Source organism: Nilaparvata lugens, chromosome 4, assembly GCF_014356525.2.
Source record: "Nilaparvata lugens isolate BPH chromosome 4, ASM1435652v1, whole genome shotgun sequence".
NCBI classification, from domain to species: domain Eukaryota; kingdom Metazoa; phylum Arthropoda; class Insecta; order Hemiptera; family Delphacidae; genus Nilaparvata; species Nilaparvata lugens.
In genome coordinates this window covers 1,792,460-1,810,576 of record NC_052507.1, presented here as the reverse complement: position 1 = coordinate 1,810,576, position 18,117 = coordinate 1,792,460, and the positions used below count along the sequence as shown (strand labels likewise).

The following is an 18,117-nucleotide window of genomic DNA, read 5'->3' as shown; positions in this document are numbered from 1 at the left end:
AATGTGGAAATTAGTGAAGAATTGAAAAGTCGCACATAACCTCTATTTGGACAATTTATTTTATGAAATTGGGATGAAAAGGAATTTGGACTGTAGTCTGTTTCTTTGTTCTTGAGTTGACTGTAAATGATGAATAAATGAATAAATAATTCTTTTATCGAAGACTTTCAGATATTCCAGTACTATACTGCTCAGTAAGGGTCTAATTGAAAACTTGACAAACTGGAAACTTGATGTATTAAAATCTTCAAGAATTCAAAATAGGGCTATAACCTACTTACTTACGAAGTGCTACAGCCCTGCGTGGACCTTGGCCTCCTCAACTATTCGCCTCCAATCATCTCTCTGACATGCCTGCCTCTTCCGATTCCTCACTCCTAAGCGTGTCAGATATTTCTCCACATCTTGCAGCCAGCGTGTTCTAGGGCGGCCTCTTCTTCTTCTCGTTCCTTCCATTCTCCCAGAAAGCATCTCTCTCTGCTTTCTGTTCTCCTCCATTCTCTGTACATGACCTAGCCAACTAATCCTTCTTGATTTTATATAACGTACTATATCTTTCTCTTGTAGAAAGGTGTTAATTTCAGCATTGGTTCTTATTCGCCATTCTCCCTCCTCACATACTGGACCATAGATTCTTCTCAAAACTTTTCTTTCAAAAATCCTGAATGAATTTGTGTTTTGAGAGTTGAGGACCCAAGTTTCACAACCATAAGTCACCACAGGTCTTATCAGTGTTTGATGTATTTTTATTTTTGTACCTCTCGATATCAGTCTAGATTTTATCAAATTCCTGTTTGCAAAGTAGGCCCTGTTACCCTGGTCAATTCTCCTTCCTATTTCATTGGTGAGATTGTTATCTACATTGAGTTCAGTACCAAGGTAATTGAACTTTGCAACACTTTCAAATTTGTATTCACCAACTTCAAGATCTTCGGTTGTTCTCCTTGCCTGAGAAGAGGTAACTTTCATGTACTTTGTTCTGTCATTGTTTATTCTAGGACCTATCTCTATTCTTTCCTTTTCCAGTGTGAGAAACATTTCTTTCATGGCAATTGTATTTCGAGCTACCAATACTATATCGTCGGCATAGGCTAGTCCTTGTCTAAATTTGAAGATAATATTCCCAGTGAGGTTCAACTTTTCAACCACTTTGTGAAGATAATATTCCCAGTAGTTATTTTTCGTGAAGCTATGTGATGCTGGTAGCCTCTTATACAGTGCCGTCCATACTGTCTCACCCGGCCAAAACAATAATAATAGACAGTAGTCGACAGTAATCGGCTTGATTTATAAAATATCGGCTTGAAATTTGGAACATAAACGACCTATAATAACATGGATATCTTCTTTAGCTATATTTTCCGTATGGTACCGTATTACTAATGCAATAATAACCTTAAAATGCCTCTCAAGAATGCCTCTTCTCTATCGGTTTTCTAACACAAGAAGCGTTTCTAATAAAACTCCTGTAGAATAGCTTACAGGAATGAGATAGAAGGATAATATATGTCAAATATATTAATATATTTCAAGTGTTTGTGTTTTGTTCCAATGTGGAAATTAGTGAAGAATTGAAAAGTCGCACATAACCTCTATTTGGACAGTTTATTTTATGAAATTGGGATGAAAAGGAATTTGGACTGTAGTCTGTTTCTTTGTTCTTGAGTTGACTGTAAATGATGAATAAATGAATAAATAATTCTTTTATCGAAGACTTTCAGATATTCCAGTACTATACTGTTCAGTAAGGGTCTAATTGAAAACTTGACAAACTGGAAACTTGATGTATTAAAATCTTCAAGAATTTAAAATAGGGCTATAACCTACTTACTTACGAAGTGCTACAACCCTGCGTGGACCTTGGCCTCCTCAACTATTCGCCTCCAATCATCTCTCTGACATGCCTGCCTCTTCCGATTCCTCACTCCTAAGCGTGTCAGATATTTCTCCACATCTTGCAGCCAGCGTGTTCTAGGGCGGCCTCTTCTTCTTCTCGTTCCTTCCATTCTCCCAGAAAGCATCTCTCTCTGCTTTCTGTTCTCCTCCATTCTCTGTACATGACCTAGCCAATTAATTCTTCTTGATTTTATATAATATACTATATCTTTCCCTTGTAGAAAGGTGTTAATTTCAGCATTTGTTCTTATTCGCCATTCTCCCTCCTCACATACTGGACCATAGATTCTTCTCAAAACTTTTCTTTCAAAAATCCTCAATGAATTTGTGTTTTGAGAGTTGAGGACCCAAGTTTCACAACCATAAGTCACCACAGGTCTTATCAGTGTTTGATATATTTTTATTTTTGTACCTCTCGATATCAGTCTAGATTTTATCAAATTCCTGTTTGCAAAGTAGGCCCAGTTACCCTGGTCAATTCTCCTTCCTATTTCATTGGTGAGATTGTTATCTACATTGAGTTCAGTACCAAGGTAATTTAACTTTGCAACACTTTCAAATTTGTATTCACCAACTTCAAGATCTTCGGTTGTTCTCCTTGCCTGAGAAGAGGTAACTTTCATGTACTTTGTTCTGTCATTGTTTATTCTAAGACCTATCTCTATTCTTTCCTTTTCCAGTGTGAGAAACATTTCTTTCATGGCAATTGTATTTCGAGCTACCAATACTATATCGTCGGCATAGGCTAGTCCTTGTGTAAATTTGAAGATAATATTCCCAGTGAGGTTCAACTTTTCAACCACTTTGTGAAGATAATATTCCCAGTGAGGTTCAACTTTTCAACCACTTTGTGAAGATAATATTCCCAGTGAGGTTCAACTTTTCAACCACTTTGTGAAGATAATAATCCCAGTGAGGTTCAACTTTTCAACCACTTTGTGAAGATAATATTCCCAGTGAGGTTCAACTTTTCAACCACTTTGTGAAGATAATATTCCCAGTGAGGTTCAACTTTTCAACCACTTTGTGCAGAGCTATAGGTTGAAAAGTAATGCTGAAAGAGCATCTCCTTGTTTCACTCCTTGGCAAACTTGAAATTCTCTGTTGGTTTTTCTTCAATCAGCACTTTGGCATTGTTGTTCATTAGGACCATAGATGTCAGCCTTACAATTTTCCTAGGGAATCCAAAACTTTCTATTGCTATAGGGCTATAACCATCCTCGGTAAACTGAAAACTTGACGTACCGTACTAAAATCTTGAATAATTTGAAATAGGCCTATAACCCTTCTCGCTAAATTGAGAATCTATTTGTAAAATTCCAAATTAATCAGTCCAGTAGTTCAGACATGATGATGTGTCATTCGTGAATTTCCTATCCCGTACGTGTAAAAGTCAATTCTTTCATTTATTATATAATAAAACGTTAAAATACACACGTTTTCCATTTAGAGAATGTTCAGTCAGATCTAGTGACTTCTACTAAAATTAAAATGTTTTCTATGTTTATTGCTAATTTTTTCACATCGTGAGAGTTCCACTAAAATTATAATCTATTCATAACTGGAGAGAGTTTCAATAGAGTTTAAAGCTGCAAAGTGATTAAATTTATACAATGTCTATTTGATAAATTATGAATGTGTGTGAATATGTTACATAATTGTGAAGCGATAATCGTTATCATGAACTCTCCCACTAATTACTCGCATGTTTACCCCAGTAATCAATTTTCTAATAGTAAATAAAAAACTACATGAGAATGTATTTTCAATATAATTTCAATTCGAATTAAATTTTGCATAAAAGCTGCGTTAATTTACACCAAAGCTATTAACAAAATGATTATTTCTCCGTCCTTATAGATTCTATTTGATTGAACATAACTTTACTTATCAAACACATGATGCGAGCATATGTGTTTGAAAAACTCCGTTCAATCCAATAGAATCTATAAGGAGGGAAAAATAAACATTTTGTTAATAACTTTTGTGTAAATGCAGCTTAAGAATTTTTAGTCCGTCCAATCACGGTAAATAGAAGAAGATAGAAGTAAATAGAAGAAGGTATTTTCATCTAAATACCGTGCGTCTAATTAACTCACTGATTGTCATCTCATCATATAGAACTAATTTAGACAAAATATGATTGACAAGTTTCCAATCATTTTTAATGAGACACACAATAATTTCAAGTGAATGTTTGAAAGCTTTTTCAAATACAAGCATCATTCAATAAATTAATCCAATTACTTACTAAATCTAGTTTTGAAAAGGTGACAATAGCTATACTCCAGTACACTACATACTCAATATACTACAGTAGTTTGTAATGATAATAATCATAACTCTTAGGAATAGCTCAAAATTATTTCCCATTAAGTACTCTATAGTCAGATTAATACACATATTTAAAACTGATGAGTTTACATTTCATTTCAACTTCTTAATAGTAGATAACTATCAACTTATTAACTATTAAACTTATAACATTTTAACTTATTAATAGTAGATTGTTGAAGATTGATAGAACAGTGGATAAGTAATTTAATTATTTACCGTACTCGTATAATAAATTCATGTGGACCTTATTTAGTGAAGGTTACTGAAAAATTGTTGCTCAGTTGAAAAAAGAAGTTGAAACCAAATAATTAGTTGCAGTATTCGCTTATAATTCGTTTCAACTTAATCACATTGATTGATCCAATAGATTTCAATCAAAATTCTAAACATGACCTTAGTAAGCTTTGAGCAACTGGTTTTTTTCAGAATTGACCGGTTTTAGAAAGTACCTATATAATACATTTTATACGGCGATAATAATTATTCTTGTGAACTCAACATTACGGTATTGTTCAAATTTTATATTGAATTTAATACAAAATATTTTACAGACACATTATTAGATTACATAATTAGCTTTTGACGTGTCAGAAGGATAATTATATATAATTGAATTAGGTAACATGATTTTAATGGTAATCAAATATTTAATTGTTAACCAAATAATTGAATTAGGTTTCAGCATTTAATGGGTGGTTAAATATTTAGATGGGCAATACAAATGGCCATATCAACTTTAAACACTCATGAAGCAATATACTTTCCAATATTACTTGAGATATTAAACAAAAACTAAGCCTGATATTTGCAATTCTCATGGAACAATCTAACAATAGCCTCTACACTCAATAAGTTAAATCATGCAAATCCCTACTGTACTATATATATATATTTTTGTTTTTAGATGAGAATAATGTGTAATCATTTTTTGGTGGAAATTGGAAATCAAATTTATTATTCTTTTTTTCTTCGTGGATGCTAACATTTCCATAAAAATGTAATTTATATTTTTGTTTGTGAAGAACTGTGTATTGAATGGAAAATAAATTTGATTACCTATTGATTATTCATAAAATCATGTATTTATTTTCTTATCCACATAATAGTCTTTGCTTTTAGACTCATCAAATGAAATTAATCGCCAAATTTAAGAACTAATTAACTACAGACTGTATAAAACTTCAAATTTGCAATAAAATTCAATAATAAAAACTAGTCTGATCGTAATTCGAAAATTATCGCTTATCAGTGTGAACTCTGATCATTTACGGGACTTTTAATTTGATTATTTTTCTGTTATTGTATAGCATTAGTCTTTAATAATATTATTGATAAATTATCGCTTATCAGTGTGAACTCTGATCATTTACGGGACTTTTAATTTGATTATTTTTCTGTTATTGTATAGCATTAGTCTTTAATAATATTATTGGTACCATAGTTCTGTTTATTCGAAATATTTATATAGTTTATATATTAACAGAGACAACTTATACAAGATTATTTTATTCTATGACATTAACTGTCGTATTTATGAATAGCCTATCATTGTATGATTATTCTATTTATTTATCAATTTATACTAAATCAAATAAATAAAGTATACCGTACACATGCTATTATGTATCATACTGTTTTCCGTTTCTTCAGTATTTTTTGTAAACCAATTTTTAAATTTTCATAGTTAAATTTTATTTATTTTCCATCTTCTGTTTCAGTGCTTACACCAGTACCAAATGAGTTTGAGAGAAAACTGAGAAGAAATCCCCAAATGCACGATGCTGAGTTTGCACAAAAACTATTTGGCGATTCGGCAGAAATGGCGCCTCTAGTTTTACCGTGAATATTATTATTATGTTTTATATTCATATTATATTGAAACATTACAAAATGTTTTGAGAAAAGTTGAAACAGGCAATTGCTACTGAAAATTTCTTGTAGATCTCAACTCTATTGTCTCGTGAATTTACAGATTTATAGAATTTAATTACTTAATATTATTAATGAACAGTAGTTATATTCACGTTTTAGGCTCAACTTACACTTACGCGACTCAGGTCGAGGAGAGACTCGACTCTAGTCGAGAGCATGTGTTTTCAAAGGGTGACAGTTGCGGAGACTAGAATCGCCTGGTCTGAGTGTCACCATTTGGAAACACATGCTCTAGATTAGAGTCGAGTCTCTTCTCGACTTGAGTCGCGTAAGTGTGAGTTGAGCCTTAATGTCATTGGAAATTATGGGAAGGCATTGCTTCCACTCTCCCTTTACCATCGCCTCCTATATAATAAATAGCTTTATAAATATATACTCTCATTCATTTCACATACATAGGATTCACTCTAACCTCTCTATATAGTCTCACATAGGTTTGGGAAAGTATAGAGCTATTCCTATTCGCTTTGTCTAATGACAAACAAATATATTATACAGACGTTAATAATATGCAGACTTTAAAACGTGGATCTTACTATAAAGCAAGTGTCTTCTTTAAGAATAGATCTTTCTTTTGGGACTCTGGTCGTCTATTGCTTGTCACCATTCAGTTCAATGATTTTCCAGAGAAGTTCTCACATTGAAAAGTTTTTCATTCCAATAATTCGAGTCCTTTTTCTCTCCCTATCATTTTGATGATGTACCGTACTTATTGTATGAATAAATAAAGAATAAAGAAATATATTCAGGGAAGGTGGGACCCACCTCAACCCTAACTCAAAGGCACTGGGTTGTTTTCTATAATGGGACAATCAAGTAACTAGCCCTATTGAAATACTTCATCTGAAAATATTCTTTATTCATTTATACAATAAGTACATTATAAAAATGATAGGGGGAGGAAAAATAAGGTAACCTTGTGCTATTCCTCTCCCAAATTTAGATAACACATAGTCCGAAATAGGTTGAGTCTTGTAGTTCTTCAATTCACAAAATATTCGATAACTGTTTGCGCCAAGCGAATTTTTAATCAATATTGGGTAATTAAGTACCAAGGTTTTTAACACCTACAGTAATTAATTCATTTATTTTCAGAGAAGTCCACGGAATGAAAAGGATAACTTATTCTTTTCATGAATATGAGTTCTTGCTTGATTCTAGTAATATGACAATGGAGGATTGGGCTCTCATAGCTAATGATGTACATGTGAGTAGACATTTATCTTATCTAAAATCTTTTAAATTACAAATAACATTTTAATGAATCAATGGATTTCAATTTAATTTCCGTATATCATAAATAAGAATCAAATAAATTCGTAGGGCTTTTGTTGTGGAAGGTCCCACCTCGCCTGAATATATAGTGTCTAAATGATGTCATAGACCTATAAACAATCAATATGGATCTAGAAAATGGGAGATGTTTCACAGAGACAAGTAGTGATTTTGGCTGATATTAGTGTCATAGAGACAAAGTTTCATAGTACTTCTATAAATGGCAGTCTCACAGGAACAAGTTCCCACAGAGACAAGCAGTTTTATAGAGACCAAACTAGTAGCGCTATAAATGGCAGTCTCACAGAATCAAGATCTCACTCAGACAAGCAGTCTCACAGAAGCAAGTTCAGTGTCGTAAAGACAAGTTAGCGAATGTAGGAAGAAGTTAGGCGTGTTGCCTACATCTGAACTTGAAGGCATTCAATTACGGTATTTGTTCTAGTAAATTGAATGTCTGATGTTTTTTAATCATGTAGGTATATGATTATGATTAAATGTTTATCATATAAGATAGGGATGAGTTGGTAACCTATTAGAATTAGATAGAAGATAGAGAGAATTATGAAGCGAACTTGAATAAATAAATTGAGTTCTATGTAAATGTAATATATTTCTACCGAACTCCAAGATAACTATTGCAATATGATATCCAAGATTATTCCAGATTTTCTATTACAGAAAATGATATCTAAATTTGATTCCCGTGGAGTCCTTTGCGAGAAGGTCCCACCTTCCCTGAATATGTAGTGTCTAAATTTATGTAGACGTAGTCGCAGTTATTCGCATTCAGCACCTGAATCAAACCAATTCATTTGTCCGACACACTTAAATTCATTTGCCCAATCAAAACCAGTACACTCTAATAGTATTTAAGGAAACAATCAATATGAATCTAGAAAATCATATCAAAATTTGATTACGGTCAGTTATTTGCAATATTTATGAATTGAGTGTTATTATTAATAATTTATTTATTTTTGGATTAAAATTCAATACAAACCACATTCTTCTCAAATCCTGCAGTTGATTTGTTATAAAGAGTTTATTATAGAAAATAGCTACTACCCTTGTATTAAATATTTGAGAATATAGTTTTAAAATATCACAAGGGCACTAGTTTCTTTCTATAGAGAGGTCCACGTTATAATGATAGAAGAAAGATAGAAGAAAAACGTTGCCGATTCTCTGTCTTGTCAGGGAGGTAAATGATACCGATTTATTGATGTAATATTAACTGTTCATTCTTGTTTAAAATAATCAATTATATTTATCAAGCATTAAATTATATTTTCCAGTGATTTCATAATGAATTTTCATACTCAAAATTGAATATTTTGTTAATTATATTTCTATGTCGTTAAAAAACGATCTGGCAACAGAGCTACACGAGAAAGAGATAGCGCTATCTGCTTTGTTGAATGATAGACAAGGATAGCAATATCATTGCCAATCAAACACTGATATTATAATATGGACCTCACTATATAATTGAACATTCAAGTAGCAGTATTAAAATATTTTATTATTTAAACAGATTCAGATTTGATTTTATCATAAAGTAAACCTTGCTCTTCTTTCTTCATCATTTTCCTATTATCATTTTATATAAATTAATAGAATAATTTTGTTTTTCCAGCAAATTTATGAGTTGTACGACGGATTTGTGATTCTACATGGAACCGATACTCTACCTTACACAGCGTCAGCATTATCGTTCATGTTTGAAAACTTGGGAAAAACCATCATTATTACTGGATCAATGGTAAGGCTGAGCTCAATGTTTTGAGATCAACTAAATAATCATAGGAAAGCTCAAAATTAATTGAATAAATTAAAGACCTAGGGCAAAGTCTTCGTCATTATCACTGGATCAATGGTAAGGCTGAACTTAATCTTTTGTGTTTAACTAAATAATCATAGAAAAGCTCAAAAATTGAATAAATTAGAGAACTAGGGCAAAATCTTCGTCATTATCACTGGATCTATGGTGAGAATCTTGTTCAAGTTTATACAATAATTGAGTAAAATAATAATTAATTGAATATTTATTTATGTATTATTATTTATTATTTTAAAAAGACTACTTTCTAGAAGTATTTTAAGCCTAGGTAATAAATAAAAAAATCTAATAAATTAGAGAACTAGGGCAAAATCTTTATTATCACTGGATCAATGGTAATGATATTGCTCAAGTTTATCCAATAATTGAAAATTAAAATAAACAGTTACCTATATTTTATTTATTCAATCATCATAAGATCTCTGAACCTCTAACCTGAGGAAGTCTTGTAAAGAATTTTCAATGATAAGAGCTGATTAGATCTATATTGATGTGAATAAATTTATCCTGCTTTTTTCAATTGAATTATTTTGACTAACCATAGTGAGGTCCACGTTATAATGGCAGTGTTTGATTACGAATGGTATTGCTATCCTTATCTATTATTCAACAAATCGGATAGCGCTATCTCTTTCTCGCTTAGCTCTGTTGCTAGGTTGTCTTTTAACAATGTAGAATGTAAAATCTGACAAAGCATCTATTGGAACGGTTCCACTTGTTACTCGTTCCGCTACTACGTAGACATCATGTCTGTCTGTCTGCGCGCTGTGTCTTTTGTGCGTCTGCGCTGACCAGTGACGTCACAGTCGGTTCTTCGACACTGCTTCAGTCAAGCTGGTTTTCTATACTTTTATTCGTATTTTTTCGTCGGATTGTTTGCCGTTGCAATTTTAATATTTATACTATTCGATTTTTTGGAATTTAATTTTGTCTTTAGGCATCTTACTTTCTAGATATTTGTTACTTTTTCACCAAACATTTGCAGACGTTTCACATACGTTGCTGACATTTCCGCCTTCCCTTTTTGTTGCTGGCGCCTTTAGCTTGCTTGTTGTCTTTCAATGGAGGTCGTCGGGCGTGCATCCTGCGCCCGGTCTAAACTTTTCATCTGAATTCATCGGACCTACAGAACGTTTTTAAAGTGTGAATTATTCTTCAAATTAATTCGTTTGTTCTATTCTTCAAGTGTGATTCAATTATTCATCGAGTTCTTCACTCAGTTACTCTGTTAAACTTTGATAAACTTTGTCAAGAATTGCAACCTTGTGTGAGCATTCATCGCTACTTATTTGATCTACAGAACGTTTTTAAAGTGTGAATTACTTCTGCAAATTAATTCATTTATTCTATTCTTCAATTGTGATAAAATTATTCATCAATTGCTTGCATATTGCTTTGATAAACTTTGTCAAAAATTACAACCTCGTGTAGGCTTCAGTTGCCATTTTTCTACAATTGGCTTCACCTCATGAAACTCAAACTTTCAAGTGCATCATCTCTACCGTTTGGAAATCAATCCAAAAATTCCACAACTTGAAGATCGGATCATTCGTTTGAAATTCTACTTGCTCCAGCCTACATTTCCACTGGGGGATTTGCCTGCTGTAGTGGACGTTTCCATGCTTGTCATCGCATGGCCAGATCACTTCATCGCTTGCTGATGTCCTGTTCCTGTTGGTATTGCGGAGTCATTGCCTGTCTGCCTGGCCGCATCTCCTCTTCAAAATTTTATTCAGGTTATGTAAATAGTTCTTTTCAATTTTCATTTACATATGCATCATTATTGTTTTATTAATGTCTATCTTGACATTCAATTCACTAAGGCCACCGACGCCTATTAATTCTTTGGATTTGACAGCTACCCTTGGCTTTACAAGTGATTTTCTGAGGCCACTGACGCCTATATAATTGTATTCAATAGTAGCAATTATTCTTTGGAGTTGACAGCTACCCTTGGCTTTACAAGTGATTTTCTGAGGCCACTGACGCCCACTAATTGATTTATTAATGTCTATCTTGACATTCAATTCACTGAGGCTACCGACGCCTACTTATTATTTAGTTAATGTCTATCTTGACATTCAATTCACTGAGGCCACCGACGCCTATTAATTTATTGGATTTGACAGCTACCCTTGGCTTTACAAGTGATTTTCTGAGGCCACTGACGCCTATATAATTGTATTCAATAGTAGCAACTATTAATTTATTGGATTTGACAGCTACCCTTGGCTTTACAAGTGATTTTCTGAGGCCACTGACGCCTATATAATTGTATTCAATAGTAGCAACTATTAATTTATTGGATTTGACAGCTACCCTTGGCTTTACAAGTGATTTTCTGAGGCCACTGTCGCCTATTACTCGTTCTAATTGATGTCTGTCTTGACATTCAATTCATTGAAGGCCCATGTCGCCTATATTTACCTGGACAATCTTCATTATATTTATTAGCTACCCTTAGCTTTTAAGTGTTATTTTAAGGCCAGTGACGCCTATTAATTGTTTGGTCGAAGTCTATCTTGACATTCAAATCACTGAAGGCCTATGCCGCATATATCATTTATGTATGTTACTTGCTGAGCATTTTTTACAGCTTATTGTCATTGTTTAATCATCAATATTATATCTTACAGCAATAACCTTCATTATAGCACTCAATTTATATTCATTTCAGGTATCATTAATACTATCTTTTCAATTATTGTCAGACTTCAATGGTCATTAATGTCATTGACCTAATTTCATTTAAATTTTGTATTTCTCTACATTATTTCACATGTTGTAATTTTCCCAAGATATTTGACTCATTGTTTTTGTATGTGGCCATCTGCCTATTATTATCTTATTATTATTAAATCTTATCTTGTTGATTCATTTAGTCTTTTATTGGCGTGCTTACCACACTTCAAGCTATCAGTATTTTTATGCACAGAATTCAAAGATTTATTTGTAGGTATTTATACCAACTATCATCCACAGTCCACTGCCCTGCCCTTGGATTCTGTCAAAAAAATTGGTTCATCTGGGCCAGATTTCTTGATCCAGTGTTTACCTGGGTAATTGTTAATTGGACCAATTGTAAAAATTGGTCCTCCTGCCCGTCATCTTTGACCCAGTTTGCCTAGGATAATTGTTAATTTTTATTACCCATTTCTTGGTCCATTGAACCTTGGGGTTTCAGTGACCGTGTGCCTAATAGTCTAGCTTGACGCCAATGATTAGGTCCCACTCTAGAGTATATTTGATTTCATTGTACCTTTGTATGTTTATATTGTTTAATATTAAGCATTCACACACTTGTTTCAAATTTTCAGTACTGGCTGCAACTCAAAGCACGCTGCGACGTGTATGCACCAGCTATCAACTATCTTGTACCCTGAGAGACTGAACCGCACTGAACTGGTCACAGACGGCTATTGTGCATTGAGAAAACAACGCACGGCAAACTACACCGCCTTGCGAGCTCGCTACTTGACTCGCCGCACAGCAAGCTTGATACAACTTGCCTCAAACGCACAGGCGTGCCTCTCTGCGTACTGGACCAGCGCCCAAGGTTGCTTATTGGCGCAGCAATCGCATTGCTACAGTGCACTATCGCGTCATTCACTCAGGTTTTTCTGTTAATTTTTAAGCATGTCCGATCATGAGGAAGATTCACTTCCTGAGCCTTCTGCTCTTTTCAATGCAAGAGACAATTTACACCAGGAAATAGATTGGTTCATTACCAGCTATAACGATTATGTTGTGGACACTGAAGCCACTTATTATCAATTATTGACTGTAAAAAACGAACTAGGTTCACTTAGAATTAAGTATGATAAGATACATCAACAATTATGGAATTCAGAGTTGCAAGCACAGGACACTTCAACTCATTTTGAGATACTCAATAAGTTTATCTCCATTACCTCTAAGGCAAACGCTGCATTAACTGCCTTTGAAAGCAGACAACGCATCAATGAGGCCACTGCTGGTGCTTCCCAGCGGCCAACATCTCAAAACGCACCTTTGGCAAATTTTCAGTTGCCTCAGATTCCGCTTCCACGCTTCAATGGGGAGCTTTCAAAATGGCAAGCATTCTCAAGTGCTTTTACTAATATTATTGGTAATCAAGATAACATTAATGATTCATTGAAATTTTTCTATCTTCGTCAATCACTCAGTGGTGAAGCTCTTGCTAGAGTGGAACACATTGAAGCTGACGAAAATGGTTTTCAGCTTGCATGGAACCTCTTAAGGGAGAGGTATGACAACAAGAGATTAATTGCTGCCAGGCACGTCACGGCAATTGAATCTCCGCCTACCATAAAGCGTAACTGTCCGCAATCATTACGGGCATTCATTGACTTTTGCAAGTCCCACATCACCGCACTCGAAGCGCTTCAACTTGGAGTCCAAATCAAGGACTTGTTGTATATGCACAAAATGTTGTTGCAGTTGGATACTGCTACTGTTCGAGAATGGGAAAAGAGTGTTGGTATACATGACATTCCCACCATTGATAAATTTTGGAATTTTTTGGGATCACAATGCAAAATCATGGAAGCTGTTGCTTCAAGCTCAGCTAACCATCATCAAGGAAATGTACAGCAAGGTACATCCAACTCGGTTGGTGCTCATAGCAAGCCGAAGTTCAACCAAAATCAATCGAATGTTCAAGCTAGGATGCAGGTTACTACCTCTTCTATGTCACCTTGTAGTTTTTGTAATTCTGTTGGTCATTTTCCAAATCGTTGTAATGAATTATTGAAGTTACAGGTTACTGATCGTTGGAACGCTGTCCGTGACAAAAGGTTATGTTATAATTGCCTCAAGCCTTTCGCACCCAATCATGTTTGTTCGGACAAATCGTGTACACTTTGTGGCAAGAGTCACCACACTGTTCTTCACAGGTCGTATCCTCAATCACGGGACACTCAGCCTACTTCTAAGGATAAGGTAACTTCAAATGTTATTCATTCTCAATCCTTTGCTCCCTCCAGGGGCAAGAATGCTGTTTTGAATTCCGTCATGGTTCAGAATGTGGAAACAACTAAGCAAGCTGTTTCTTATGCAGAACAGCCTCAGAAGAACTCTCATGTCACAATGAGCTCCACTTCGTCTCTGTGTTTGCAACAGCAATCAACTGTCGCCTTGTTACCTACTGCCGAAGTTTTGGTTCAAACTTCTAGTGGGGAATTTATTAAAGCAACCGCGCTTTTAGACTCTTGCTCTGATTGTAATTTGATGTCAACTAGGTTGGCTGAAAAATTGTCACTTGTTACTTTGTATTCTGACACTTTGATTCATAGTGTAGGTGAGAATAGGACCAAATCATCTACTTCTCATTCCGTTTGCTTGTCTTCATCTGATCGTTCGTGGTCGGTTGAAGAAAATTGTATTGTAGTTGATAGCATATCATCTAATGTTCCTAGGGTGAACATCGATCTTTCTAAAATTTCAATTCCCGTTGAACTCAAATTAGCGGATCCATTGTTTGATCAATCTAAGCCTGTAGATTTGTTACTTGGTGCTGGCATATTTGCATCGATACTTCAGCCTGGTAAATTGTATCTGGCTCAAAACGCTCCCATTCTTCAGAAAACCAGTCTAGGTTGGGTCATATTTGGTTCTTGTAAAGCTATTCGTCCTATTGCAGCACCTCCTTCGTGCCTCCCCACTTCACCTGTGGCCGCTCCCCGTAGGGTCACGTCGAATTTTCTAACTTCAAATGATGTCTCTCATCAGTTTCAGAAATCAGTTCAGGAAAACAGTTCTCAATCAGTTCAGGTATTAACTACTAATTCTTCTCATAATGATGTTATCTCAGGTATAATCAATAGTTGCTCAACTCATCACAAAATCGTTTGTACAACTGCATATGTTCTACGGTTCATTCATAATTGTAAAAAACAAAATTCAGTCACTCCGCGTTTTGGTCAATTAACTATCTCTGAAATTTCAGAAGCTGAAAATTGTATCTTCAAATCTATTCAAGAAGAAGCTTCCTCTGCCGAACTTAAAGCATTGCGTCAAAATCAGGAGCTATTGCCTAATAGTTCTATTAAAGCCTTGTCACCATTCGTTCATTCAGATTCTCTGCTCAGAGTTGGTGGACGTTTGCAAAATGCAAATGCTTCTTTTGATTATAAACATCAAATATTGTTGCCTAGCAATCACAAATTCACTCGTGCATTGATTGTTGCTCACCATCGTCGTCTAAGTCATGCTGGGGTGCAGGCCACCATGGCCAGTGTAAGACAACGATTTTGGTTTCCCTCCACCCGTCGCACCATCAAAAGTGTATTGCGGCATTGCATATTGTGTTTTCGCTTTTCGGCTCTTTGCTCTGAGCAAATCATGGGTAGTTTACCAGCGGCCCGCGTACAGGCTAATTTTCCCTTTTATAATTGTGGTTTGGATTACGCCGGTCCTATTTCCATCCGTGTAGGCGGCCCCAAATCTCGTACTTTTTCTAAAGCATACTTGTCGCTGTTTGTGTGTATGGTAACTCGTGCCGTTCATATTGAAACTGTCTCGGAACTTACTTCCAAGGCATTTATTGCCGCTCTGATTCGTTTTTCTGCTCGTCGTGGCATCCCGCATTCTATTTTTTCGGACAACGCCACAACTTTCGTTGGTGCCAACAATGAACTACGTGAGCTCCACGAATTTTTGTCCTCTGATCGTCTCAAATCAGATATTCATGACACTATGTCTGTACTCAACATCCAATGGCACTTCATTCCCTCTCGGGCTCCGCACTTCGGTGGACTCTGGGAGAATGCGGTAAAAAATTTCAAACGCATATTCCTTGTAGTTACATTCAACAAGGTATTTAACTTTGAAGAAACCTGTACTCTTGCTGCTCAGGTCGAGGCCATCTTGAATTCGTGCCCTCTTGTTCCCTTGTTGGAAGATCCACATGATCTTGCCTACTTATCTCCAGGTCATTTTTTGATTGGACGTCCACTTACGTCATTACCCTTCTTGCCGCCTAACACCAAACACATTGATCATCGTTCACGTTGGTATCAACTTGCTGTTTCTATCCAGGAGCTTTGGGATAGATGGTCTCGTGAATATTTAACCACTCTTCAGAAAAAAGGCAAATGGTTAAGCAATTATGAAAATTTGAAGGTCGGTACAGTTGTCATCTTGAAGGATCCTGGTTCCGCGCAGTCCACTTGGAAGCTGGCGCGCATTACTGAAGTTCATCCCGGTAAGGACGACAAGGTTCGAGTTGTCACTGTTCTCACTCCCTCTGGCACTTTTAAGAGAGCTATTTCGAGTTTAGTACCTCTTCCCATTGATGAGGATTCTAGTTAATCCCCTTGCTCTTATGGTTCATATTGTATTTTCAGGTTTCATTGTTTTTTCCCCTGGTTCTCACATGGGGCCCAGTTTTCAATTTCCAATTGCCTTGCCAGATTTTACATATTTCTTACTTTTTCTTATTGTGCCATACCCCCGTATGACACAAGGGGCCCAGTTTATGTAAAATCTGACAAAGCATCTATTGGAACGGTTCCACTTGTTACTCGTTCCGCTACTACGTAGACATCATGTCTGTCTGTCTGCGCGCTGTGTCTTTTGTGCGTCTGCGCTGACCAGTGACGTCACAGTCGGTTCTTCGACACTGCTTCAGTCAAGCTGGTTTTCTATACTTTTATTCGTATTTTTTCGTCGGATTGTTTGCCGTTGCAATTTTAATATTTATACTATTCGATTTTTTGGAATTTAATTTTGTCTTTAGGCATCTTACTTTCTAGATATTTGTTACTTTTTCACCAAACGTTTGCAGACGTTTCACATACGTTGCTGACATTTCCGCCTTCCCTTTTTGTTGCTGGCGCCTTTAGCTTGCTTGTTGTCTTTCAATGGAGGTTGTCGGGCGTGCATCCTGCGCCCGGTCTAAACTTTTCATCTGAATTCATCGGACCTACAGAACATTTTTAAAGTGTGAATTATTCTTCAAATTAATTCATTTGTTCTATTCTTCAAGTGTGATTCAATTATTCATCGAGTTCTTCACTCAGTTACTCTGTTAAACTTTGATAAACTTTGTCAAGAATTGCAACCTCGTGTGAGCATTCATCGCTACTTATTTGATCTACAGAACGTTTTTAAAGTGTGAATTACTTCTGCAAATTAATTCATTTATTCTATTCTTCAATTGTGATTAAATTATTCATCGATTGCTTGCATATTGCTTTGATAAACTTTGTCAAAAATTACAACCTCGTGTAGGCTTCAGTTGCCATTTTTCTACAATTGGCTTCACCTCGTGAAACTCAAACTTTCAAGTGCATCATCTCTACCGTTTGGAAATCAATCCAAAAATTCCACAACTTGAAGATCGGATTATTCGTTTGAAATTCTACTTGCTCCAGCCTACATTTCCACTGGGGGATTCGCCTGCTGTAGTGGACGTTTCCATGCTTGTCATCACATGGCCAGATCACTTCATCGCTTGCTGATGTCCTGTTCCTGTTGGTATTGCGGAGTCATTGCCTGTCTGCCTGGCCGCATCTCCTCTTCAAAATTTTATTCAGGTTATGTAAATCGTTCTTTTCAATTTTCATTTACATATGCATCATTATTGTTTTATTAATGTCTATCTTGACATTCAATTCACTAAGGCCACCGACGCCTATTAATTCTTTGGATTTGACAGCTACCCTTGGCTTTACAAGTGATTTTCTGAGGCCACTGACGCCTATATAATTGTATTCAATAGTAGCAACTATTAATTTATTGGATTTGACAGCTACCCTTGGCTTTACAAGTGATTTTCTGAGGCCACTGACGCCTATATAATTGTATTCAATAGTAGCAATTATTCTTTGGAG

The 18,117-nt window shown here is 35.4% G+C and overlaps 1 protein-coding gene across 1 annotated transcript in view; it reads left to right on the top strand.

Moving 5' to 3' along the window:
• The window catches only part of LOC111051752 (L-asparaginase), a 47,290-nt gene that overhangs the window by 3,660 nt on the left and 25,513 nt on the right, over window positions 1–18,117 (top strand). Inside the window, 3 exon segments of the mRNA XM_039425509.1 lie at window positions 5,952–6,072; window positions 7,261–7,372; window positions 9,080–9,205. Of these exon segments, the coding sequence (XP_039281443.1) occupies window positions 5,952–6,072; window positions 7,261–7,372; window positions 9,080–9,205 (359 nt within the window).